Below are 27,789 nucleotides of genomic sequence, written 5' to 3' on the forward strand. Positions count from 1 at the left end.
TCCAACAGTGGCCAGACAGATATCTTTAGAAATCTCTCACAGTTTTTGTTGTGTATTATCAGCTGCTACAAAGAGATGCAATTCTATTACCCCATTTGCTGAAAATTAGTACCTATAGCTAGCTCTGCACTCCATAACCATTTTTAATTCCATTTCACTATTATGGCTGAGACTATGCTATGAAAAAAGCACATTTCATAATGACAGAGAAGATTAAGACTTTTATGCCTATTTTGAGTACCATGCTTGCATAGTGAAAATCTGTGCATGTCTACTTATAAGTAAATTCTAATGGTTGAAATCCTGTTGCTTTGTGTAGTAAGTCAAAAATTAAAGTAAGCCTGTTGAATCAGTGGAACATATGGATGAGCTACCTCAATAATGGAGACAAATTGTGGATTTGTGCCATAATGTCTAGTGTAGACCACATCAAACAACATATGAAGACACAAATCTCAACTTTGATTTCTTTTACTGGCTTCTATTAAGGGCATGGAGACTCACAGTGTTGTTCCAATAATTATGGTTAGGATGTAGATATATGTAAAATCAGACTTGGTGTTTAATCTCTCTGGCAAGTCTGATTTGGGCTCTAGCTCTTTCAAAAAAAATGATATATGCAACCTTGCCATTACATTTTTGTTAAATATTTGATGTTCAAGCAACTGGAATGAATGTTCTCTTTTTACACCATTGCCTTTCTCAGTTATGTACCTTAAGCAAGTATATTCATATGTTTCACTACTAGAGTAGTGAAAAACATATAGTCAGTTGTTCATGTTCCCTTAACTAAAACAGGACCATGTTACATAATGTTTTTTGTCTGAGGTCCCCCACTATTTCTTATTTTGATGCAAACTTTATAATGAAGTATTTCAATAAAAATAAATGCTTACAGAAACAAAAATATTTTTAAAGCATAATAATGTATATATTTGAAAAATGCACAAAAATGTGTTTTCTGCAGAAATACACATTTTGTGTTCGCTTTTCATGGAAGAAAGTTACATAAATAACTTGGATTACACTCCTGTACTGTAGTGAGTCCTGGACCATTTGTGCACAGCAGGAGAGGAAGCTGAACACCTTCCATATGCGTTGTCTCCGACGGATTTTTGGTATCACCTGGCAGGACAAAGTTCCAAACAGAGTAGTCCTAGAATGAGCTGGAATTTTCAGCATGAACACATTACTGAAACAGTGACGTCTACGTTGGCTTGGGCACGTCGTGAGAATGGCTGATGGTCGGATTCCAAAGGATCTCCTGTATGGAGAATTAGTGCAGGGAAACCGCCCCAGAGGGAGACCACAGCTGCGATACAAGGATATCTGCAAGCGAGATCTGAAGGCCTTATGAATGGACCTCAACAGATGGGAAACCCTGACATCTGAGCGTTCAGCCTGGAGGCAAGCATTGCATCATGGCCTCTCCCAATTTGAAGAGACCCTTGCCCAGCAGGCTGAGGCAGTCACAAAAGCAGCAAAACCAGGGAGCTGGACAGGGGACAGATTGGATTTGTCTTCAGTGTGGAAGAGACTGTCACTCTCGAATCGGCCTCCTCAGCCACACTAGACGCTGCTCCAAGTCCTCCATACAGAGTACGGTACCATAGTCTTTCGAGACTGAAGGATGCCTAATACAAATACAAATACAAATACAAAATATTAGAAAGTGTCATTTCTTTCTTTGCTAGGAATATTTTCATCTTGTAAAAATAGGTAGCACATACAGTGGTGCCTCGACTTACGAATGTCCCGACATATGACCATTTCGAGTTATGACCAGCTCCGGTCGCAAAATTTTGCTTTGACTTGTGGCCGGAGCTTCCAATTACAAACACAAAAAGACAGGGAAAAAAGGTGGGAAATTCAAATTGCTAACTGTTGGTGATGAAAAGGTTGCTTCTTTGTAGCTCTTTTGCCCCAGTAGTTAGAGAGTGTGTGATCGGAAGAGGCTGCCTGGTAAGGTAAGGTGCTGCTTTCTGCTTTTTAATAACTGTTCTGGGTGCTTTTGCAGCGTGGTTTTGGGCTGGGGTGTTATGTTTCCATGCTGTGATGGGTCTTGGGGGATTTGTTGTGTTTTGGTTTTCCCCATTTCTGATGGGTCTTGGGGGGTTTGGTTGCTTTTTGGAGTTTTCCCCCCATTTCCGATGGGTCTTGGGGGGTTGTTTTGTTTGTTGGATTCCCCCCCCATTTCCGATGGGTCTTGGGGGATTGTTTGGTTTTTGGGTTTTTTTTCCCCATATCTGATGGCTCTTGGGGGGGTTTGGTTGCTTTTGGGTTTTTTCTCCCCATTTCCGATGGGTCTTGCATGCTTCCCTTGCAGGGACTTCCAGACGGGGAATTCAAATTTGCTAACCGTTGGTAGGTGAAGAGGCTGCTTCTTTGTAGTTATTTCACCCCGATGGTTAGAGTGAGTGCAATTGGAGGAGGCTTCAGACTGCCTGGTAAGATAAGGTGCTGCTTTCTGCTTTTTAAAAACTGTTCTGGGTAGGTTTTGCAGGATGGGTTTGGGCTGGGGGTGGTTATATTTCTGTGCTGTGTTGTTGTTTTTAAGCCCCAGCGCCTTCAGGGCTTGCTCTGTTTATTTTTTGTTTTTTGATTTTGCAGCCTCAGCACCTTCCGATGGGGCTTGCTCTGTTGCTTATTTTTGGTTTTTTTTTTTTTTAAGCCCCAGCACATTCCTATGGGGCTTGCAGCATTTGGTGGGGGAATTCTGGAACGGATTAATCATGTTTCAATGCATTTCAATGGGAAATGGTGCTTCGACTTATGACCATTTTGAGTTACGTCCATCTTATGGAACAGATTATGGTCTTAAGTTGAGATACCACTGTATAAGAAGAATGCCTTCATTTTTATTTTTATTTATTTATATCCCACGTTCTCCCCAATAAAGGGGTCCAAGGTGGCTGTTGTGTTATATAAATGTCATGTATTAAGTTCTGGCTGTCATGTGCAGAAAACAGATTTGAATCCAGGTTCTATTTTCCATTGTGAGGGCTCCATTGGAATGGAACTTCTCACTTGTCCTGCCCTCACAAGTAAGGACATATAGCTAAAATATTGTTCTGCTTATTGGGAAAAGGGAGAGTAATTTAGAGTCTCGCATAGGCAAGAATGATCTTTATGCAGAATTGACAGTTTTGCAAATAATTGCCCTTTTGGTGCAGAATTCACAATTTTTGCACAAATTGGATTATTCACTGCAAAGATAGCATAAATTTGCCAAAAGTAGGATCACTTCATTGTTGTTTAACTATCTGGAGGAAGTGACGAATCGTACTGGGTTTTAAAATTCCTGGCACTGTCTTATTATGTCAAATCATGACATGAATGAAGAATTTACCAATTATTATTTCCTTTCCTGGTTCCATTAATTGAACGAGAAGATCTCAGAATTGAAGAGCTGGAAGTGACCCTATGGATCATCAAGTCTAGCCCTTGTCAAGGAGACATAATGGGGAACTGTACTCCAAACCTCTGGCTCCAAAGCCAGATGCTCAAATCACTGAGCTATCTAGCAATAAGGTTACTCTGCTTAATTTGCAGGGACCCCTCACCCTTTCACACTATATTTTGCACTGTTTAGCAGGGTTTCCAGCTTCCTATGTGGCATTATTGGGGGTTTGATGGGGCATGGAGAAAAGGTAGTGGAAAAGTCTGCTTCTACCACTCATATTCCCTAAATCTGCATCCGGACAATTGTGTTTGTGTTGGTTCACAATACACCTTCAGCTGCAGTGAACAGAAGCCCATTCTATATCCTGTAGTACAGTCAAATTTGCTTCGTGCCAGAGACTGAGTGTCCAAGTTCCAAGTAGTTTATAGAAATAATTCTACTTTTCAGGCTAGTAGCATTTGGTCTTGCCTTGTAGCTTTTAACTTCATTTAGCTAGAAGCAAAAGGTGACTTAGATGAATGCGGAGACAGAAGATAATGAGGCAGAAATTTTGACAATGGAATAGAACAGAGGTAGGTAATCACTACATAGCCTTCTTGAATGGGCTTATGAGTAATCTCTTCATATAGTCTTTATCAAGCAGTGATCATTCTTCATGTTACATAGATGTTACCAACCATCTCATTTTAGGAGGTATTATTGATTGTCTGGTGGCACAGTAATAGCAGGCTTTCCCAAAGGAGACATTCTTCCTATGCCCATTTCATGCTTTTCTCTGTCCTAGTTATAGAACTGAGTCAGACAACCTAACAGAAGTAACTCCATCCCATTAGTAATTTTCTTGTGTTTTGACAATGTGACATTGCTGTCATGCTGAATTAAGACAAGATGGGGGATGACATTGGCAGAGGTTGGAGTGTGCTGGGAAAAGTGATATGATTAATGGGATAAATCTTTGAACTAGGGCTTAAGAAAGTGTTACAAACTATAAGTCCCAGATGGCAGTTTGCCATATTGACAGAGGGTTTCTGGGAGCTGTGATTAAAAACAAAAATGTAGTCCAGAAAGCTCTGACTGCAACAGGATACAGACTGAGGTTGCCTGGGAAACATTTGATGGCACTTGTGTGTCTCTGTTATTAGAGTATTTGTGCACATGAATATACAGTCACACCCCACCACTTTACTTTAATTATTTGTTTACATCAGTATGCCCACTTTTCTCTTGTTGAGTTCTGTCTGCACAGCAGGAATGGCATCACTGTCCGCCACAGAGCGATGCTAATGAAAGAGTTCCTTTTTCTGATTTTGGAGTGCAGACAACTCACATCTGATGAGATGAACTCTCATGAATCCTGGAATTGAAAAAGTAACTCTTTCATTAGCGGTAATCTGCCATCACTGCTGACATCATTCCCTTCTGCAGGCTGAGCTCCGTAAGAGAACACTGGTTTATATCACAATTATTTTGTTCACTTTTGACAATGGAAGATTAACAGACCAATAAACAATACAGGATTAAAAACAATGCAGGACAATAAAGTTCAAAATCAGTACTTACTAAGAAACCTAGGAGCCAAGAAATGAGCACAAGGACATTGAAAGCAGATGGAGCTGTAGACCTTAAAAAAAAAAAAGTCTGATAACCCACAATGAAAACTCAGTGGGGAACCCTATTGAAAGGCATTACTCTTTGGAGTCATCAGTTTAACCACTCCTGGTGGCAATCAAGTGAGAAGGGCTTCTGTTGATGATTTCATTGCTCCCCCTACCCCTTAATAATGAGGCAAGACAAGTATTATGGGATAAACATGGGCCACACTTTATTGAATAGCAATTATAGTCAATCATAAAAGGGGAGTCCTGCAGGAATCAGGTTTTGAATAGGGGTCTCACTGGTTCCCTTAACAAACAAATGGATGGGTCCCTAGCCCTGAGGTCTAGCGGTCCTGAAGACAGTGAGAGCCCGTCTGGCCCAAATTTGACCACTCCCAGACCTTCAGCCACCTTCCCCTTGGTAACCATCGGTCCGGGTGTGGCCCCAGCCCATCTTCTTCCCCATGCACTGTAATCACACGATCCGCAGCCCTGGGAAGTTAAGTGAGCTATACATTACCTCTGATTGCAAGGGGACTCACCGAAACTGGTTCCATCCACACTACCCGCCTGTGTGACCAATTGTATTCCACCCTTTCAAAAAAGCCTGTGCACCTCGACCAGTGTGGGATAGGCAAAAAATGAAAACAAAAACAAACGCTTCCAAGTGCCAATCAGGATGCAATTCAAAAATTCCTATCCTGCCCTAAAAGGCAACCAGAAAACTCACACTAGTGCATAGGGAGGGAGGACGGGTTGCCAGCAATGAAAGAGGCCGATGGGAGGGGGGAGCCTTAAATAGGGCACTCCTTCCCCCCTCCTCTCCCAGGTTGTGTTTGCGAGTGTAGTGGATAGCCCAGACGTCACCTGTCCACCATTGCAGAACCTTGATGGGAGAGCTAATAGAGAGACCAGAAGGCGGGGCCAAAGGAGTTTGAGGGGTCGAGAAGAAGGAGAGAAAGAGAGGGCTGGAAAGAGGGTTAGAGAGCTGGTGGCTTGGGAACTGGACCAGGAGGGTCAGAGATTGATAGAGAGAGTTAAAAGAGTGATTTGTATCAACCAAACCTTATTTAATGTATGTGATTTGTTTCCTGTGATTTATACTGCAATTTCCAACTGATCATTAACCCCACCCTGCTCAATAAACTGATTGTGTTTGGCAGCATAAGCGTCCAGTACTTAATTGATGTTAAAGAAATAACACCTGGTGGCAGTGTGAAGAGGTGGGAGGAGCACGGGCCGTTGTGAGGATGAAATAAAACGGGGGCCACAAGGGCAAGCGCCACAGCGAGACTCCCATGTCTCGCGTTATCCCAGGAGTGACGCAATGGAGCTCCGTGCTGCCGAAGCACACTCGGCAGTGGAGCCGGCAAAATCCAGGCAAACTGGTACAGGTGAAGGTGATCTTCTAAGTAACCTGTGCCCAGTTTGTTCAGGGCTTTAAAGCATGGGTATGTACGTGCAACCTGTTTCTGTGGTCCTTAACAGTAAAAAAATAAATATATATAGAAATTCTTATAAAAACAATATGCATGATGAAGCCTATATATTCTTGGAAAAATGGCATACATGCATCATTCACCGCATTTGAAACATCCAAGCAAGATATGAGCACCCTAGAGTCCTCTTGTTATGCCACCTCTGAACTTAGAGATAATTTATATGGACTGAAATCCTGTTGCACAGCTCTGCATGCAAAAGTCAAAGTTACACTAGTGATAGCACAAATTGTGCAGAGGTGGAGGTGATACTCATGAAAGATTTCTGCAGTCATGCTGCTCGCTTTTCATGCTGTCCATTGTGTGATCTGCTGTGCAATCAAATTGCACAAATTACTACCTAGGCATAACTTTATGCTATGCCAACTTCAATAGGATTTCAGCCACTGTCATTGTGATGATTCCACTGAGAATCTTGTGCAATTTCTGGCCATTGAGAATGAATTTACCTAAACACCTTCTAAAGCTTGTGATCATCCTAACATCTTGTGGCAGCAAAAGCCACAGCTTCAGTATGTGCTGTCTTGAAGTTTCCACTACAGATTTTCCCTCCTGCAAATGGACAAGACCTTATATCTTTCAACATTACTTTTTGTAGCAGCATCCACGCAGAACCAGACTTAGAGTGTTGGCAGCATTCTGTGTCCCCTGAATAATTTTAAAAAACAAACTTTCAGCTGTTTAAAGCATACAAAAATAGCAAGGGCCAAAAAAAGGTCCCAGCAAATCTAATGTTTTTGGCCACTCAAATATATTTTTGTCCCACCCAATCAAATATAGTGAGAAAAAAAGTTTCTATGTTCTTTTTTTTTTTTTTAACTAACTATAGTATAGGAAAAGAAGTGGCATAACTGGTTTTCAGTAGATTGGCTCCACTGAGTGAAGAGACTAAAATCATTAGGGACAAGATATACAAGAAATGTCCATTAAAATTGTTCATTGACCGGTCCTTGGACACACTGCTAATTCTGTTGTTAATCATCAATATGTTAAAATTTTCACTGGCACCATATAATACCTCACAGTCAGTCAATACAAGGTGGTTTGGTTTGGTTTGGTTTGGTTTTAATCCTGGTGCATGAGAGTTATTTCAATATGTCTAGGTGTTTTAGGTTAAAATATGGCTATAGTAAAGGTAGATCAATAAAAAAGTTTAAAAATAAATTCAGATTCATTTTTTTCTTTTTCATTTTCTTCTTGTAAATGAAGGAGCAAAGCCAATCTAATAATCATAATGTTTATATATTTGTAGAGACAAATGGAAATGTGTTGGTCAGGCAAAGTCTGTCTTTCATACTTAAAAATGAGGAATTTTGCACTGGAACATCACACCATATGCTGTTTGAGAAACATATTGAGTATTCAGGCAGACATTAATTTCTGCACTTCTGTGGCCATTTCAGTGGTGAGATCAGGTGAAACATATTTTATTAAATGTATGAACTATTATTAATTAGTAAGTATAGTGGCAAATATGATTCAGCATAATAATGCCCTGTTTTTCATACTTTGAGAAATGTGAAGTGCAAAACCATATGTGGCTTTGAAATTCTTACAAGGCCACTCCTGTATGCCTTTTGCTCATGAGAAGAGCTTGAAGATAAATAACAGTTGTTGTCATGAAGGACAAAGTACGTCTGGCATTTTCTGGCCCCACTAGAGAGAGCTGAAAATACAGCTAGCTGGAAGCTCCAGAAAGCACGAATCCACTTGCTGTTACCACTGCAGACCTAGATGCCTGGGGTTTCATCCATCTCCTGTTTGTCTTGCTCTTCCTCTGAGAGTGCATGCTTCTTCTTGCATCTAGGGTGTGATAAAATGTGGCTTTACCTTCTAGGAGGGTAGGTAGGAATCTAGACCAGCCATTCCCAACCTTTTTTCGGCTACAGCTATAAACACATTATGAAAGAGACATACAGTGGTGCCTCGCTAGACGATTACCTCGCAAAATGACTAATCTGCATGATGATGAGTTTTTGCGATTGCTATAGCGCTTCGCGAAACAGTGTTTTCTATGGGCGATTTTTGCTATACGATGTTTCGGTCTGTGCTTCGCAAGACTTTTTTCGGGACCGATTTTTGCAAGATGACGATTTTGACAGCTGATCAGCGCTTCGTAAAATGGTTTCTCTATGGCCGATTTTCGCAAAATGATGATGATTTGTTCCATTGGAATGCATTAAATGGATTTCAATGCATTCCCATGGGGAACCGCATTTTGCAAGACAATGTTTTCACAAGATAGCGATTTTCGCTGAACGAATTAACATCATCTTGCGGGGCACCACTGTAAACTGAATCAGGATTGTATAAGTCACATTAGAAAACTGATAAGGTGATGTGTGAAGAAATGTTTCCAATCAGTGGCCACTTTCAAATGTGTCAAGTGGCCGTATGGTCCTTGTTGAAAATGGCTGATCTAGATTGTGCCCCTTCCTCTCTAGAAGCCTCGTCCAATCATCCAGCTTTGCTCTTATTAGATGAGTGAATCTCTATGCTGGTCTCAGTTCCTTTTAAAAATAATAGTTCTGTTGGGCGTTATCTCTTTAACCTGGAAACCATTTTAATTTTGATCCTGGTTTTTTAAGGTTAGGTTTGATTTTGCTTTCACTGGTCAGCATTCTGTTCATCAAATAAAGGACAACTGTGTATTTCCCTCATACTAGTAAGCTCTGGCATAGTGGGATAAGACATACAACCAGACAAATGAGGATGAGCGTGGCCAAATGGGGAGGGGCATATACCTAACTGCCATTTTCTTCCTCCTTCACTGAGTAGCATACAGGCCAGTGTGGCTACTTTTTAATGCCTTTTTATGTCTTTTCATCTCATGTTCGTCTGTCCTATATATGTGTTAGTTACACACACATACTAAATCTGAGTGCACAACCAGTACACATACATTCCCATAATGTAGAAAAGCAGCAAATGTTCTTAAGAAACTTTAAACATATTAAAGCACATTTTATAGGTGGTTGCTGCAAAAATCCATAGATATTTGTTTGAAAATTGGCAGAGTTCATCCCTTCAGGAGACATTACTATGTCTCCAACTTCCATAAATTCTGTGAAAAAATAAGGGTGGTTTCCCAAAGTAGTATTGATTTCCCAGTGCTAGTTAATAGACGGTGCAAAAATCTAAACGTTTTGATTTTGATTCAGGTCCAAACTGGTTCAGTGTGAATTGGGCTGAATTGAAGAAGGGGCCAATATGAAACTAATTGGTAGTCAAATTTTGCATTAAAAAAGAGAGAAAGAAATGAGTTTTAGATCAAATTCTGCTAGAAGGACAAAAAGATGATATCTAGATCAAATGAAGTCTGAACTCTTGTTAGAAGCTAAACTGACTGAGGCTGTTGTACTTTGGGTTTATCATGGGAAGTCAAGACTCACTGAGGTTGAGCCAGGAAGAGTAATGGTAGGAAAAATTGAATGTAGTAGGAAAAGAAGACTGAACATGAAATTGACTGAATCAATAAAGGAAGCCACAGCCTTTAGTTTGCATCTTGCCACCCTTTAGATATTTACCATGGTCAAGAGGGAATTTGAACCCATGTCTTCTGAAGCATTGACTACACACTATAACTGGCTCTAGAGGCGCTGTAAGTCAGAAATGAGATGACGGCACATAACAGCAACGAATATTTATTAATTAATAAGCTCCCCTGATCTGACATCACACTGCTTTACAAAACTGGATCAGCATTACATCTTAAATCCTTAACTGCTTAGGGTATGCAGTCTTGCCACAAAATGAAAATGCCAGTTCACAGCTAAAAATTTATTTGTCACCTAGCAACCCCCAAAAGGTGGTGATAGACAAGAACTTAAAGATCATGGGTTCTAAATGGTCTGGGAAACATGGTGGCTTTTTGGACTCTTTGAGGAAAACCAGCAGCCTGTGTTAATTCTGATTACTTCAAAGAGACACGGTGTTATTCAACATTTCTGGGAATGTTTGTCACACCCACAATTCAGGAACAAGAGTGTCTTAGGGCTCAGCTACACATCATAATACTCCTGGTTTTGTGTTGAGTTTAGCACACTTGATATCAATTTTAAAATATCCATCTTCATGATGTACAGATAAACAGACTTTTTTTTTTTGTCAGAAAGTACCTACAAGGGTATGTGTGTTTTTTAAAACTCAATTATTAGTGTGATTTATTTTGAATCATTTTGGTATGTATGAATGCCTGTGTCAGAGTAAATTATGTCTGAGGGGTTGGTCAGGTTTTAGATTCTGTCTTTATATTAAAGGAAACAGATAGTATGAGAAAGAAAGAATTTGGTGCACCTTCAGTCCTTTGCACACTTCCATGTTTCTTTCCTTCCCCAGCACTGGCAAACAAAATGTTTCCCCACTAGTCATAACAATAACAGTGAGAGTGTAGCCCATAGGTTCCCAACTTTTTTGCCCCGTAGACCGCTTGCCGATGTATTTGTTTTCCGTAGACCCCCTGCCTACCTATGTGTGTGCCCATATAGCTCAATAATGAGAAATGACAAAATGTTCTTGATCCCATTTACAACACACCGACATTTACCACAAAATTTTACCAATAATTTTATGAACCTACACATGAATGTAGCATACCACAATACAAATAGTACATAGTACCTAATTAAATAAGGGACGTGGTGGCACTGTGGGCTAAACCGCAGAAGCCTGTGCTGCAGGGTCAAAAAACCAAGCAGTTGCAAGATCGAATCCACGCGACGGAGTGAGCGCCCGTCGCTTGTCCCAGCTCCCGCCAACCTAGCGGTTCGAAAGCATGCAAATGTGAGTAGATAAATAGGGACCACCTCGGTGGGAAGGTAAAGTGTTCCGTGTCTAAGTCGCACTGGCCATGTGACCACGGAAGATTGTCTTTGGACAAAACGCTGGCTCTATGGCTTGGAAACAGGGATGAGCACCGCCCCCTAGAGTCGAACACGACTGGACAAAAATTGTCAAGGGGAACCTTTACCTTTACCTAATTAAATAATATTATGAAATATTATGTACACGGAATCTGTGTTTGGTGTAATTACAGATCACCTAAATATTTATTATGATCTGCCTAATGGGATCTGTTTACGTAGACCCCCCCATTTACATCTCGTGCACCCCCATTTTTCCTCTCTCTGATGTGGACCCCCTGCAAGTCAAAATCAGCCCCTGTGGATCCATATAGGCCACTTTGGGAACCTATAGTGTAGCCTAAACTGAATGTTAGACCTCACTTCATTCCCCTCACACCTCTACAAAACTTTCTGTTCTAGGCACTGTGGCTAGTTGGACTGGTGAATCATGTTGATGATATTTGAGGATGATGATGACAACCATCTGTCAGATTTGCTTTGGTTGGATTCCTGCATTGAGCAGGGAGTTGAACTTGATGGCCTTCTAGGCCCCTTCCAACTCCATGATTCTATGATGTAGCTAGTTTTTGCATAGGAGACTTCCTGAGGCATTTTAGAACCAATTTAGAAACAATTTAAATAACCACACAAGCGTGTGCTCTCGCTCTAAGGTAGGCCAAGCAATGAGGCAACTCTGTGCTTATTAATGCAGAAGCCACTCCCCAGACAGATAGGCTTCTCCACCAAGTGCCTAGCTGGTAGCTTGTGCGCCTTGATATCGTTGATATCCCAGGGAAATGCTTGAGTTGGTCACCACTGCCTCTGTGGAGGCTCTTCCATGAGAGCTATTCCCTGAGGATGTGCATACCAACACTAAAACCAATTGACGTTAAATCAGTTTCTAAAAACCCAACCCAGCTCAGTTTAATTCAACAGTGTAGTTGCATCCTTTGTTGGTTGACTCCAGCACTGAAAAGAACTACTATATATTAACCATCTCTATTGAAACCACCTAGCCAGCCCTCCCAAAGGATTTTTTAAACAATTACAGTCTACTTCATTTGAGGGTTGCTGGGTTGTTTTGAGCCATTAGGCACCATAGAAGTCAAATGTTTATGGCTTTGTCTAAAGCCCGAAGAGCAGGAAACTTTTGAAAAGACCTTGTAATGGTCTGTTATTTTTTGTTTCAAGAAAACCCTGTCACTGGTCCAAAGACAAGTTTGAACTAAAAGTAGAACAGCTTTGTCAGCCAAGCTACCAATTGGCACAAGTGCTCCAGTAATCTCCCAGCTTTCTAGTGACTCCATCTGAGCCCATCTGTTTGCAGAAGTAAGAGGCAAACTCCGGTGCTTTTGAGATATTGGAAAAAAGTGAACGTCCTTTGAAAGCAAAGACAAAACATTCTGTACTCTAGTCTTCTGCGTGGATAATGTGACATAATTATTCTTTCTGGTTAGACTGCTGTATCCTCAGGAGGTTAATGGGAAGTTTTAGTTTTAAATAACTGACATCTGCATCAAGAGGAATTACTTCAGAGATTCAGACAATGCATTAGTCATAATTATTAGAAATTATAGGAGAGAGAGTACAGTAAATTGAAAGCATCACAGGCTTTGTGGTGTTCATCAAATACATTTTACAAGAAGGATGTCTTCAGCTTGCCTGTTTGTTATTTAATTCTGTTGATCAGCTAGAACAGTTTGTGGCAGAAGTATGGACTGTAAACAACCATAGGCATCCTTCAGTCTCGAGAGATTATGGTAACATGCTCTGAATCGAGGAATGTCCCCTCCAGAGCATGAAGCCTGGGTAGAGCAATATGGAGGATAGGCTGTTACCCAAGCAGCAGATCCCCCCTCTCCATGTTGCTGAAATGGTCCAATGGAAAGGCAAGAGCCAATACAACTGGTTTCAGCAATGTCACAGGAGTTCGCAGAAGGACATGAACTGCCTTCGGGACTCCAGCTCCGGATTTTGCCTCGAGGTTTACTCCTGAAGCCTTTCCATCAATGGATATAGCCACAAGGCAGTGGAGGTTTGAAATCGGAGTTTTCCTTCTCCTAGATGGGCTGCCTTCCAAGGCTGACAAGTCCCACCTACCCGGTGGGGTGTAAACAAAGCTGATTTAAAAAGAAGGACCTAGGTAGACTTACAACTGCCTGTCTTCCCACCTCTTTGTTCTGAGCTTTCTTCAGTCACAATATAAATAGAACTCATTCTTTGTGTATCAATATAGTGGCAGAGCTAATTCTATATTACTGTATATCAAATGATGACTGAAATCCTAGTGACACATTTTCATCCATATAATGTGGTAATAAGATGCTGATTAAATTACTGTGGGGTCAAAATAAACATTTGTATAATGATGAGGAAGTTAAATTGTATTGCAATCTCCTTATTGCCCATTGTCCACAAGCCTGATACCATCAGTGGTATGGCTACAGACATCATGTTATCAAGTTACTGGTTCAAGTTCTAGTTGGATTTTTGTTGTTTAGTTGTTAAGTCATGTCCAACTCTTCATGACCCCATGGACCAGAGCACGCCAGGCTCTCCTGTCTTCCACTGCCTCCAGGAGTTGGGTCAAATTCATGTTGGTTGCTTCGGTGACACTGTCCAGCCATCTCATCCTCTGTCATCCCTTCTCCTCTTGCCTTCACACTTTCCCAACATCAGGGTCTTTTCCAGGGACTCTTCTCTTCTCATGAGATGGCCAAAGTATTGGATGCTCAGCTTCAGGATCTGTCCTTCCAGTGAGCACTCAGGGTTGATTTCCTTCAAAGTGCATAGGTTTGTTTTCCTTGCAGGCCAAGGGACTCTCAAGAGCCTCCTCCAGCACCACAATTCAAAAGCATCAATTCTTCGGTGGTCAGCTTTCTTTATGGTCCAGCTCTCACTTCGGTACATTGCTACTGGAATAACCATAGCTTTGACTATGCGGACCTTTGTTGGCACAGTGATGTCTCTGCACTACTCTTGTTAATTTTGTCATCTAATCACTGTTTGCAATCAAGTGAGTCAGAGATAAAAGCACCAGTATCGAAGATCAAAGAACTGATATGCAATATATACATAATACCCCAAATACTATCCAAGTGAAAAATAAGTAATGAGAAGTACTGCTTGTACAATATGACACAGAACATCCTACTCCATTCATCAAACAAATTGAATAGCACAATGGTTTAGGTGTCAGAGGTTGGGAGTTCTCTTCCCTGCTGTGCCTCCTTGACAGGCTGAACTCAGTAATCCATAGGGTCCCTTCCAGTTCTGCAGTTCTAAAACTATTATTAGTTTCTTTATTTTATAACAGTTTCATATCTTGCATGGATCTACAGCAAAGCCTTCTAGGCCTATCTAGGTAAACATAGAACCAGGATCAATCTTGGGGACAGGCTTCCATGCAGTTCAGTCTCATCAAGCAGTCTGATTAAGCAATTAAATCTGTCAATTAATCAGTCCAGCTAGTGAAATACTCAATTATTAAAACATTCAACCAGCTTATAAAATAATCATCTGAAATAAAAGCCTTTGTGAACATTGTGAGCGATTACAGAGTACTGGACATTAGAGAACAAACCAGAAGAATCGTGCCATAGCTTAGTTTCACTCTTGGTTGCCATTTCAGATGTTCAAAAAACATGTAGCAGGCTGTGTGCATCTTATATTTGCCTGTACAGTAGGACCCCCCCACATCCGCAGGATCAGTATCTGCAATTTTGCTTATCCACAGTCTGAAAATATTTAAAATATTTTTAAAATCCAGAAGAATTTATTTTCACATGTATTACCAGAACTGGCCCTTAGAGGGAGCCATAGAACATGCTATGAATTCTTGTTGTTGAAGAATACATCACATAGTCTGTGGCGCACTCTAGTGTCCTGTTCTCATAATGCATGTGGTTTTTTTCTAGATTTCCCCCCCCCCCCTTTTGCCATGCTATGTACAGTGTTCACTATTATCTGTGGTTTTTAGCATCCATGGGGGGGGGGGGGCTTGGAACCAATCCCCTATGGATATGGGTGTCCTATTGTACCAGTTACATCTGAAATTATTGTTACATTACAAATCCATTGGTTATTTATACAGTATGTAGCTGGGCCAATAGAGTTTTAGAAACATTATGAGCAGCTAATATTATCTCTTTGATCTCCAGTTATTATTTTTACTCTTAGAGCAAGGTTGGGAAGCCTTTTGTGGCCTGAGGGTCAGACTCTGAACTGGGAAGGGTTTGCTAATTGGTGAAGAGGATTAAGTACAGGACTGGGCCAAATGTAATTCTTACCCATGCATGTAAAACACTGCTCAACTCATTGCTCAGGGCTATGTCTTAGTAAAACAACTTCCTGGGCTGCAAAGAACAGCTTGATTCCACAGCTTCCTGCACTCTATAGCAGAACTATTCAGTGCAATAGTTTCCAGGGTTTTGAACAATTCTTTATGACTTAGCTATGGTAAAAGAAAGGCATTAGTGATAGAAGAAGCATGCCAATCAGGAGTAGAAGCTGTATGGGCCACATCTGCTCCAGGGGCTAGGCATTTCCTTATCCTTGTTTCAGAAGAGCAAAATATGTAAAAAGGGAATATTCCGTAATTATATATCTTTCAAAATAAATAATGTATGTCAATATGTGTGCATAAATACAGATTGGCCTCAGTATGCGATATGACGTCTCCTTTAATAATAATAAGGTAAATTATTTTTCCTGTCACGTGATGTCTGTGTAGATATTTTAAATTTCAGGATCAAAAACAACTGATTTCTCTCACTTGTTGTCAGTTACAGAGTAACTACCAGGCCACAAACTAAGCTAAAATTTAGTGTGCCTTGAGAAAATGTCATACCTCAGGGACAACAAGAAGTGGAACCAAAAGATTTTATAAATAGGAAGAAAAATTAAATTACCTAAGCTTGTTGCCTATGTGCGCTGGCAATCTGGAAGTTATATAGACCTCTCTCAGTAACCTTTTGAGATGATGTCTTTAGCAATTCATAGGAAAGACAGCTGTATTACGAACATGCAAATTTTATTTGAGTACATTTCAGAACATACAAGAATGGAAGATAAGAGCAAAAATAGAAAATTATCACTCCAGGTAATTATAACACCACCTTTCTTCAGTCAGCTACAACAGGGGAAAATAAAGGGTCAGTTTAGGATGTTGTACTAAATATGCCTTATCAGTTCATTGTAGCTATGTTTTTTGCCTCAGGACAGCCAATTGCACTCTTATGTACTTCTAAAATTAATTTTAAGGCACACAACTTTAATTGGTAAGCAAAGACCCATTGTGACTAAGCACTTTTAGGATAAATTAACTAATATCTAGCATGACTTTGATACTTCTTTCAGGTCAGGTCACTCTTTGGAGAAGTTCAGAGTACTGACTATGTCCAAATGAATTTCGAGGGCTGAGAAAGTAGACATGGTTCTTGGACTAGTACACCATTCCATCTGTGATTCCTTCCCATTTCTGGCTCCAATATTGAGCAAGGACATGTTGACAACTTGGTTAAGGAGAACATGAATACTCATCCTGGGGTGGGAATATTCCTGGCTGTCCTGAAGCTATGGCTGCCATGGGTTTGCAGTTTTGTTTGATAATCCTTCTTTGGACCTACAGTAATCATAAAAAGTATGGGTTGTTTATTTGTATTCCCTTCCTGGGCAAGGTGCCTGAGTGCTTAATGAGAGTCCACTTTGGATCACGTTCATAGTATGGATCACGTTCAGTCAGAAAGCACCCTGAGCCCTTACTAACAGACTGAATGAGAATCCGTAAATTTAAAGAAATTTAAATTCAGAGAAAATGAACCTGCTGTCTCCAAGTGATTTATTTAACCCACTTGATTGAGTTCAACCTGTTCTGGGTAAGGTTGCATTCCTCATATAGGAGGCCTCTGGAAGTGCTTCTACATCCAGTTTTGTAACTGAAGGTATAAGAGGAATTTGTGACATGGTGTACCATTTTTACCTATTTTTACTGATGTGCCATCGGCAATCTGCTTAGACAGACGCAACATAGCCTCAGTTATCCATGGCCTCAAGATTAGACTTCTGTAATGTGTTGTAAAATGGCTAATTTAGAGAAAATTCAGAAACAGAGGTGAATTCAGGAATCAGAGCCAAAGAATACACCAAAGAACACTGGAGCTAGGACATCCATTGATACTCAGGCAAAGTGTGGCAGTGATGCCAGGAAGACTTTTATAGTCTCTCCTATCTAAAAGAACCCAATGAACAGCTGAGTGGGCAATGCTAGTTCAAAGTTTTCATTGCTCTAAATACTCAGAACTGAAATTGTGTTAGTTTTTCACACAGATTAGCTACACATGCAACAGAGGGTTCCCAGTTCTAACTCCAGTGGTTCCTGACAACAGTTTGTATGCAGTACAGCTCTACAATGGCTAATATGGACCAGATGTTGAGACCAAACTACAGCATTCCTCTGCCTCCTTCCTAGTCTTTCTGGGCTCAATTTAATATGCTAGCATTCACCTCTTATGATTTGGGGCTGGAATGATTGACGAAGTGCCTTTCTCTATAAGAGGCTTTCCCATACCTGGGTTCTACATCGAGGATGCCAGCCATGAGAATGCAGTGGAGAGGACTGTTGTGGTGGCCTGATCATAGTGCCCTGATCACAGGATACATTGGCAAGGATTGCCTAGTGTTTACTTGGGTGTCAGATCAGTTCAGCAGTAGACAGATGAACTGTCTGGAGGTTAACTATATGCCTAATCTCCAGACTTGCACTTTTGCTTGTTTCTCATATTTTGTTTTGCTTCTGTGCTTGCTCTTTTGTGTTATGTTGTACTTTGCCCTAGAAAAGATTTTTAAGGGCAGGGTAGGGACAATGGAAAGAAAGATGTAAAAAGGCAGGGAGGGAGGGAGGGAGGGAGCAAAGAGAGCACTAACAAATCATTTTTATGTTGAATGTATAATAATTTTTTCTTCAAAAGTTCAGTAGTACGAATCCTTCATTTTCTCCTACTGGAGATTGGATGTCATAATAGCTATTCTGACTTTAATTATAGCTCTGAACAATGGTGGTGTTTTGCATCCAAACCATTTTCCTTTGTGCATGTCATTTATTTTACCTTGTAAGAGCACTGTACAAAGTGCATTTTGAAATTTGTAAGTTTTTGTGGCTTATTACTTTCTTCGTCTTGAAGAAGTTGCCAGGTCATCTCTATTATGCCTTCTGTTGTGCATTTTTGAAGCCAATATTAGTTCAACCAAATTCCAAGGTACTGAACATTTCCAGTGTGCTCCACACTTTCATTCTGAATTTAATTCTATTTCTTGGACTGCCTGCTTTTTTACTGGTTGTGATGAATTTAACATTTGTCTTCTGACAACTTTCATTATTTACTCCACTGACTTTACTGGGTAACCTTTAGAGAACCATCTAAATTGTAAGCCAGTAAGTAGCACTTTGATCATCTCCATGTTGGATATGGTTGATAAATTCTCCACTGACAATGCTAGTCTTTAGAATCAACAAGTGCTTATTTAAATATTTTCTCAGAGCACGAATTGACAGTTACTAGCAAGATTGTACATTCTTGTTATACTCCCTTTTATATCATCATGTTCTCATATGATCTTCAACTATCACTGCAACTTCTTATTGCAGCACAGGTTGCCAGTAATGTAAATATTTCCTGAACCTGTATCTTTTTCTGACAACCCCATCAGTTTGTCATGCTGAACTTTATCAAAGACTTTCCCATCTTTGATAAAGGAAACATGCATATATGTTAATGTCACAGATCTCTGTCAAATATATGTACACCAAATAGTGTTTCTCTGGTTCCAAATCCTTGTCTGGATCAGAATTATGTGTCTCCTGCTTTCTTCTTCACACTTCTTGTAAACTCTGCCATGTATTTGTTTTAAGAAACCCTTAAGCAAATGACTTATTAAACTAGCCATTTTTATTCCCTACAGGCTTTATGATTAATGTACTAATGGGTGATCTCAGCCAAAATTTGGTGACAGCTTTTATCCTTAAAATATAGATATCATCTGTTTGCTTTAATATTTCTACTCTATATAAATAAAGTAGTATAAATTAAATGTTGCTTCGGATATGATAATCTCACATTCCGTAGTCTATTGCTATTGGTTGTCAGCACAAGGATCATCATGTCAAAAGAAAAAAGTTACAAGGCTACCATCCAAATCTACCACCCATGTAACTTTGCTTTGCAAGTTTTTATGTAAACAGGATAAGGAATATACAGTATTTTTGGCTTTTTCATAGGATAATTCATTACAACCAAATATATGAATGGGGTAGATTTCTACTGCTGATTTATTCCCTATCACTCAGTAATTTGCGAAGACTTATTTTTGCTATTCCAGGCTTTATGAATACACTTACTACATGGTCATCTTGTTCCAGCAACATAAGAGGTCAGGTCAGTACGTTTGTATTTTGAACTGCTGACCTGAACTCAAGTGTGCCATGATGATTGAGAAGGAAGATGGTAACCATAGCAAAGCAAGTATAATAACATTGGTTTTTTAAAATCCAGGAGGCTTCACACATTGTCTTGAAACCCCATATTCCAGATTCCAGTCAGTGACATCTTTAGGTTCCAAAATGCCAGACTGAGTGTTCCGGGAGAGATAAAACATTGTTTGGGGTCAATAGTGGGGCAGATTTTTTTCATGAAAAGAACTGTAGATGGAAATCCTGGCAGAGAAATAGTCAAGCGGGAGTCCATCTAATAATTTTTAAAACCCTGTATTACATCCAAAGTTGGTTCTCTCTGACCTAAAACCAATTGTTAGTTCCAGTTAGAGTGGTCCTACTGAATCAATGGTTGAGTGGTAAGTGAATACTTACATAAAATCCATTAATTCAGTAGGTTTGGTATTAGCAATTAGACTTAGGTAACTGATTGCAGAGGAAGCAGAATGTTCTTTACTCCCCATGGATTGTAATTCTAGGTTGCTGTTTTAATTCAGCCATTTTTGTTTAAATGTGGAAGCATTGCAGAAGGGTTTCAAAGACAGAAGATTTTGAAAATATAACATCACTATGGGTTAATTTTTATGAGATCCAGAGTGTTGTGCAGAACAGCAATACCACCAACAGCTGGTCTTCAAACATGCGCACACAAGCAAAGGGAAACACTTGTACATACTTAGATTTTTAATAATGCTCTTGATTTGACAGATGTGGGCCTGAACCTGAATGCCTAGGACATAGGTCAGGGAAAAAGGTAAATTACCCCAAATAGGGTAAAAGTGAAAATCCTGGGGGGTAATGTGACTCTTGCAGTCTTTCATTGTCTGAGGAAAACAAAGTAACAGAAAAGACTCTTCTTGTGGTGAGATTCCTCTGCATTAAACCTCACCAATTTGGGATTTCTCTAAAGTTTCCTGACCATTTTTAATTCAAATAATGTCAAGCTGTGCTGTATAATTACAGTTACAGTCCCTGCACAGAGTGACATCTTTCCTGAAGGAAAAAATAATCATATTCCAGCCCGAGACTCATTTGGGAAAAGCAAAAGAAATATCAAGTTCTACAAGACTTGTTATAATTCCTGTGCAGAATGGCTTCAGTTCCTTCACAAGATTTACTGGAAAGGGCATTCTGCTGTGTAGAATTGGCCAGTTCCTGTGCCAAATAACTTGAAATTTTTAAAAGAGAAAGAAAGAAAAGACAAAGCGGGAGGTTATTTATGCAGGAAGCCAGGAAGTCTTAATATTTTTTTTGCGGGGAAGGGGTGTTGTCTTATGATTGCACTTGGCCAAGGGTATAGAGCAAAATTTGTGTGAATATTCATCACACCTCTGATATGAATGTTTTTTTTCTAGGTAAATATAGGAAAATCTGCCCGTAAGTGTTATTTTCACTGTATTACTGCCTCCATCACCAATGGTGCAACATTCCTCCCTTTTTCCTCCTCCATGGCTTCCATAGCCCATCTTCTCTCTGGTTAGTTAAGAGAGATACTGAACAAGCTTCCCATTGGGATGTTTATTTTATTTTATTTATTCCTCATTTCTCCCAGAACTGGGATTAAGAGTGACTTTCAAAATAATTTTAAACATCAGAAAACCATATTAGAGTAAATTACAAAAACAAGAGAATAAAATTGCATTTATTACGTCAATTCAATACAATAAAAATTAAAACATGTTAAAATCAAATTGCTGTAAGTTCTGGGTATCACAATTTATGAAAGAAATCCAGAATATGTCCAAAGCAGAGTTACCAAGATGGTAAAGAGTCTGGAAAACAAGCCCTGTAAGGAACAGTTGAGGGAGCTGCATGTATTTAAAGATAGAGAGGTAATATAGTCATCTTCAAACATTTGAAGGCTTGGTACATAGAATAAAAGGCAGAAGGTGGGACTGAGAGTAGTGGGTTCAAATTACATGAAGGGAAATTTCACCTAAAGATTAGGAAGAACCTTTTGATGTTTCAAGGTTGCATCTTGGTCCCATCAGCCTCACAAGCATATAGTATGATGATGGTGGAACAGAGATCTTTCTCAGTGTTTTCTCTATCCAGTTCACCTCCTTTTCCAGGTAGCTGCCTTGAATCCTTTTAAGGAGAAAGGTGGGGTAAAAATATTTTAAATTAATAAATTAAATAAAGGTACGCTAGGAGGGCACGATTCCTCTCCACTGGCATGTAAATTTTTAAAAATATTAATTTAGGCTGGTGTTTGGATATTTATTGGCTTCTCTAGAAGACATTTTTAATGTCATTTTTAATTATGGATTATGTACTTGACTCCAACGTACTTTGAAATTTGCTTTAATTCAATGGTTGCTTTTATTGGTAATCTGTTCATTTGTGTCTAGTATTGTAATATTTTGCTTATTATCTTTTGGTGATTTCTAAGTGAAGTACCAAAGTCACACAAGCAATTGTGCTATTTGGTGAGGCGTCTGCTGTGCAAATGTGCAAAACGCTAGCCGTTGTGTTTCTAATTGTTTCTGTTTCTAATCATGTTTTGAACTGTGTTGGTACTAATCTTGGCAGAAAACTAGACTCTTCATTAACTAATTGATTAAATTGCCTAAAATTATTTTCTTTATGCCCAATTTTTAGGCCCTTAATAAGATTGGATGCAGTTTAAAATAACATTGATTAATGAATTGGCTACCAGTATGGTTGGACTAATAAGACAATATCCAGGTTGAAATTCCCATTCAGGTATAACATTCATTGGGTGGCCTGTCACCTAACCTCCTTTTCTAAAGGAGTTGTTCCGAAGTAAACAAGGAAGGATGGGAATAAAACAAATGATTCATGCCTATTGGAGTTCTTTAGAGATAAGGCATAGCATGCCTGTAATTATGTAAGCAAATATATAAATGAATAAAACTGCAGTAGTAAAAATTTCAAAACAAAAAGCATTGTGGAAAGCAGAAAACCTTTTCACATGCATCTACCAAGAATTATAGTCACTGAGAATTAGTTCTTAACTGCTCTCCTGTTGTAATAAATATTAATCCACTGATGGCTTTGATATGATGGATTAAGGTCTTGTTTCTAAATGTATATGACAGCTGATTCATGGATTGCAACGGAAAAAAATGGAGATGAATATTCCAAGTGGTAAATAAAATAGGCTTTCACTCAATGAACCAGCCACACACATATAGGAGTCATATAAATCAGACCACAAATTGTACCAAAAAAGAACATTATTTGGTTTTTATGGGAGGATTTTTTAAAAGACCTTTTGCACTTACTGTAGCTGTACAATGGAATATGCATATTGGTTTTGGAAATGTCAAGGCGAGAGACCCTTTTATCCTAGTACCTTTGCAAGTTTCACAGAGTAACCTTATTAGTGTTACAGAAAGAGAAACTGGCAATAACTTTGCTGACTTGACTAAAACTGTCACTTGCCTTAATCCTCCCTTCGAACAGGCACTAAAAATAGGACAGTGACAGCTGACATTTTTCTTTTAAAAGCCCTTTCCGTCTAAATTTAGAAACGCCTGTGTCGAGTCTCAGAGGGATCGTTACACATACGGCCAGGGTGTCCATAAATAACCACGACATCTCCCCTGGTAACAACACATAACACACAGTCCGGATTGCTGGGAATTCAGGACTCCCTCTCCAGCTGGGAACCTCTCAGCTGTCAAGGCTTAATTTTTAAAGGCAATTTCACCTCACTGGCCTAGATAAAATTATAAAAAGAACTGTGAAATGTTTTAGCTCTAGAGATTTTTTTAGCAGTTGCTTTTGTTTGTCCCTTTTATACTGCACTAACAAGATGACAGCTAAATTCTTCCACTGGAAATAAAATAGTAATAATCAGAGACCAAATACTGATCGTAGGAATATTCTGGGGCACAAAAATTCTGTGCCAAGGGGACACCTGCTCTGTCATTCTTAGGCATTATAATAATAATAGTTTTAGAACTGCATTTCTGGAAGGGACCCTATGGATCATCAAGTTCTGCCCCTGTCAAGGAGGCACAGTGGGGAATCAAACTCCCGACCTCTGGCTCTACAGCCAGATGCCTAAACCACTGGGCTATCAAGCAGTTCTTCTTGTTGAACCCTTGCTTCCTTTCGATCCTTAACATACACATGTTCAGTCTCTGTCTCCCCACAAAGAACACAACAACATGATCTTCCTCTCTTCCTCCCCCTTCCTCTCCCCTCTTCCCTTTTCCCTGTATTATTCTGTTTCTTAGGTGGGGGAGTTCAGGGCTCATGCAGCTGAATGGACAGCTAATGTCACTGCAGAGTTCAAAGAAACCCGTCGGCGCCTGAGCGTGGAGATTTACGACAAGTTCCAACGGGCTACCTCCATCAAAAGGAAACTCTCTGCAGAAATGGCAATGAACCACAGCCAAGACCTGACCCCTTGCAAGAGAACCTTGTCTGTCAACCACCTCACCAGTGAGAAAGACCTCTTGCCGGCCATCACAAAGACAGACAGCATTTATATGAATGGCTTGACTCCTCACTGTGCAGCTGAAGAAATTGCTGTCATTGAAAACATTAAGTAGCACTGACTTTGAATCCTGATCTTTGGATCAGAAGAAACCTTATGGTTTAGACTTAACTTGTAGTTCCTGATATATTTTCTTTTCCTGTCCATTACTGATGCTAATAGCATTTTTTAAAAATCACATGCATGAATTCCAAAAGAAATCCACCCACAATAAGGATTCAGAGTCACCACCATATTTCTTGAAAGACGCAAAATGAATGGCACTTCTGTCATTGACAAATGCTGGAACAAGCAATGTCCGATGCCTTTTCTGTGCCCAGACTGTTTTTCATCTTTCCTAATGTGCCATAAGGCGTTAAGAATGAATAATGCTGGTTTAGGTTAACAATGTAGCTTTGAGGGATCAGTCCTTAAACTTTTCAGGGTCTACCTTACCAAGCCTAGGAACGGACCGTGTATGGACTACAATCTATATGTAAATGGCAAGAAAATCTTATGCAGCCTTTTACCTAAGAAATTTTTGTCAGTGCCTTATCTTTTAAAGAAACAGAACCTCTATAACTCTGATATGGGTTTTTGTTTGTTCGTTTGTTGGTTCTTGCATGAGTAATGCATCCATTTTGATATGTCATCTTGCCCCAGACAGCCATGTTGTTTTTAAGGGTGTCTAAAGCTGAAGATACCAGCATTAAGAAACAGATGCCAAATTCATGGACATCAAAGCACTGCTCCTACGTCTAGCTTTAAAGGCACTGCAATTAGAAGGGTTGCAAAGGTGTACCCAGCAAGTCTTTTTTTTTTTTAATACTCAGGTTCAGATGGTACATGTACACGCTATAGACCTGTAGAATTTATGAATCCATAATCAGGTCACATTACTTAACTCTAGTCACCAGTTCAGCCCCATGCATCACATACCAAAAATCTTTTGTTTTGTGTTACTAAATTATCTGCTAGGTGATATTAACTTGGTTCATTCAAAATATTCCTTTTGCATACCAGGAATGCAGAGAAATCCTGACTCAGCAGCAGAGCAATTTCTAGTGAACACGACACTGCTGTCAGAGAGGATTCAAAGTTTCCTTTGTTTTAGCCACGTCATGCCGTACGCTGTTTTAGCACAGGGGTCCCGCCTGCTGGACTGCTTTCCTGAATGTTACATCCTACCATGTTTTTGCCCTCTTTGGAGCTGGGAATAAAAGTGGGAATGCAGTTGAAACTGGCATCACTGTGACTTTCTACATCGAGAATATAGATGGTATCTGAACACAAATGCAGACGTGAAAACCAGTTGACCAATAGCACAATCTGAAGATGATTGAATATTTGGATAAAATAGGCTGATATGCAGATCTGAAGCCAATCCTTGGGATTCCTTTGTTTGTTTTCAGGAGAAAAAAAATATAAATATAATTTTATATGCTGTTGTGTCTTTTGTTTCTAAATGTGTGCAAGATTCAGAAGGAATGCAGGATTATAAATAACGGAATGGATTGTCTTTTAAAGTTTTTATTATTTCATTCTATTGGAACCTGGCTGTATATAAAAGTAAACCTAATACCCTTTAAGAGATTAATAGGCAGCCTGATCCTCAAAGCATAACCATGGTGCAGACTCTACTGAAACAATAGGGGCTTGTGCTCCTGCAAAGCTGTTTGAGGCCCATACACACTTTGGCTCTGAGTAATTAAAGCAAAATAGGACTTCAATTGGACACAACTCAAAGAACGAATCCATATCCCTTGACTATTAAATAACATTATGAACAATGAATGTTAAATTTATGGATGCTTCATCATCTTTTCCTAACCAATCTAACATATCCGTGTAAATAGCAAGCAGTGATGAGTTAATGAGAGTGTTCATCTCAGATCCGCAGAGTTCCACGAGATATTACCAGGCCAGGCTCTTCAAAGAAAAAGGCCCCATCCCTACCATTTCTCCCAGCACAGTGTTCTGAATGTTGACATGGTAAGGAAGGTTCTCTTGCCATGTATAAACTGTGAATTGTAATGAAATAATAATAATTATAATTATAATAAAGTTTTTAATTAAAACATGCCTTACCAAGTCTCCTACTTGATGCCATTATAATGCCGAGAAATCTTTTGTAAAGCCAACGTAGTAGAGCTCTGGAATTAGGATAGTTTTGTACCAAATTGCAGCCTTCTTAATGTTAGCAAATAAAACTGTTTTGGCAGATACAAAATAATCCATTCTTTCTCCATCAACTTGTTTCTTCTTCAGTAATAATAATGATCATGATGATCACGCTGCTGTTGCTTTATGTTTGCACGTAGTATTAAACGTGCACTGCCCCTCATTTTGTGAGCCCCATTTCTATACATAGAAAAGATGGGGCAGGCACAGCAGACCTTTGTTTTCCTGTTGCCGATGACTATTGTTGAAGTACTGTGGGTACTTTAAAAAGTACTATGGGTACTTTAAAAAAGTGCTATGGGTACTTTTTTTTTTTTTTTTGGCCAGAAATAACATTGCAAGGTCATTGCTGGCTCTGATTTCACTGGGCGATGAGGGTTTTAGTCCGGGTTTCAAAAGAGTTTAGGTCATAAGGCTCAGCACATTGGATCCCATCAAATCTGGACTAAGATTAATTATGAGGGGATTCATCATTCCTATGTAATTAGAATCACCAGCCTCCAGTGATTAAACAGCAACTTAGGTCAATTGTGCTTTTTGAAACAAACAAACAACATACGGATTAAAATAGAAAAATAAAAATTTAAATTATATGCCCAAAATTTTGCTACCAGAGGTTATAATATGGAAACAGACTCTGTCCTTTTACCAGTAGAATTGATATTGTTAGCAGATTAGATTGCATTATTCTTCTGCTGTACCTTGTGTACCATCATGTCTGGTCCAGAGGGCTGGGATGCATGTGTGCATTTACACAACTGAATAAAGGAAGAGAGGGAAGCTTCTGTCATGGTTAGTGTAAGTTCATTCACATAAGAGTGGATTAAACCCAGTATTCTTAGAGAGGAGTCAGAATTAGTTCCAGTTAACATACGTATCTAAGATAACTCTAAAGTCATGTGTATAAAGATCCACATTGTGTGGATGGTTGATTTGTGAGTGGGTGGGTGCTCCCCTTCCTCCCCCCCCAGCTGATTGAAATCTATCTATTTATGCAAAGATCATGCGTACCAATTTGGCTTCTCCTTTTGAAACCAATGGGAAAGCTGGGCTTGGATGTTTTGTGCATAGTCCTGATCCTCACAGATTCTTCTGTTGGCCTCCTTCTCTCTGAAGTTCCAAACAAGTGTTTGAGCTGAACTACTTACAAGTGAGGGTTCACTTGTGTAAATAGCACAGTCTCATATCCAGAAACATCAGGTGTCCAGAACTGAGTTGCTCTTAACCGGACAAAGAGATAGTCTTCTCACTTCTGCTGTCTTCATGTAGAGCAGTGGTCCGCAACCTTGGGCCTCCAGATGTTCTTGGACTGCAACTCTCAGAAGCCTT

General features: G+C 39.6%; 1 protein-coding gene across 6 annotated transcripts in view; it reads left to right on the forward strand.

Annotated features, from left to right (window-relative positions):
• KCNK2 (potassium two pore domain channel subfamily K member 2) overlaps positions 1-26,361 on the forward strand; it is a 181,385-nt gene extending 155,024 nt beyond the window's left edge. For all 6 annotated transcript variants that reach the window (XM_078382954.1, XM_078382955.1, XM_078382956.1 and 3 more), the window contains exon 7: positions 24,038-26,361. In XM_078382954.1, coding sequence (XP_078239080.1) covers positions 24,038-24,355 — 318 coding nt within the window. In that variant the 3' untranslated portion in view covers positions 24,356-26,361. The remainder of the gene's footprint in view (positions 1-24,037) is intronic.
• Positions 26,362-27,789: the final 1,428 nt, after the last annotated feature.

This window comes from Pogona vitticeps, chromosome 1, assembly GCF_051106095.1.
Source record: "Pogona vitticeps strain Pit_001003342236 chromosome 1, PviZW2.1, whole genome shotgun sequence".
Classification (NCBI taxonomy): Eukaryota; Metazoa; Chordata; class Lepidosauria; order Squamata; family Agamidae; genus Pogona; species Pogona vitticeps.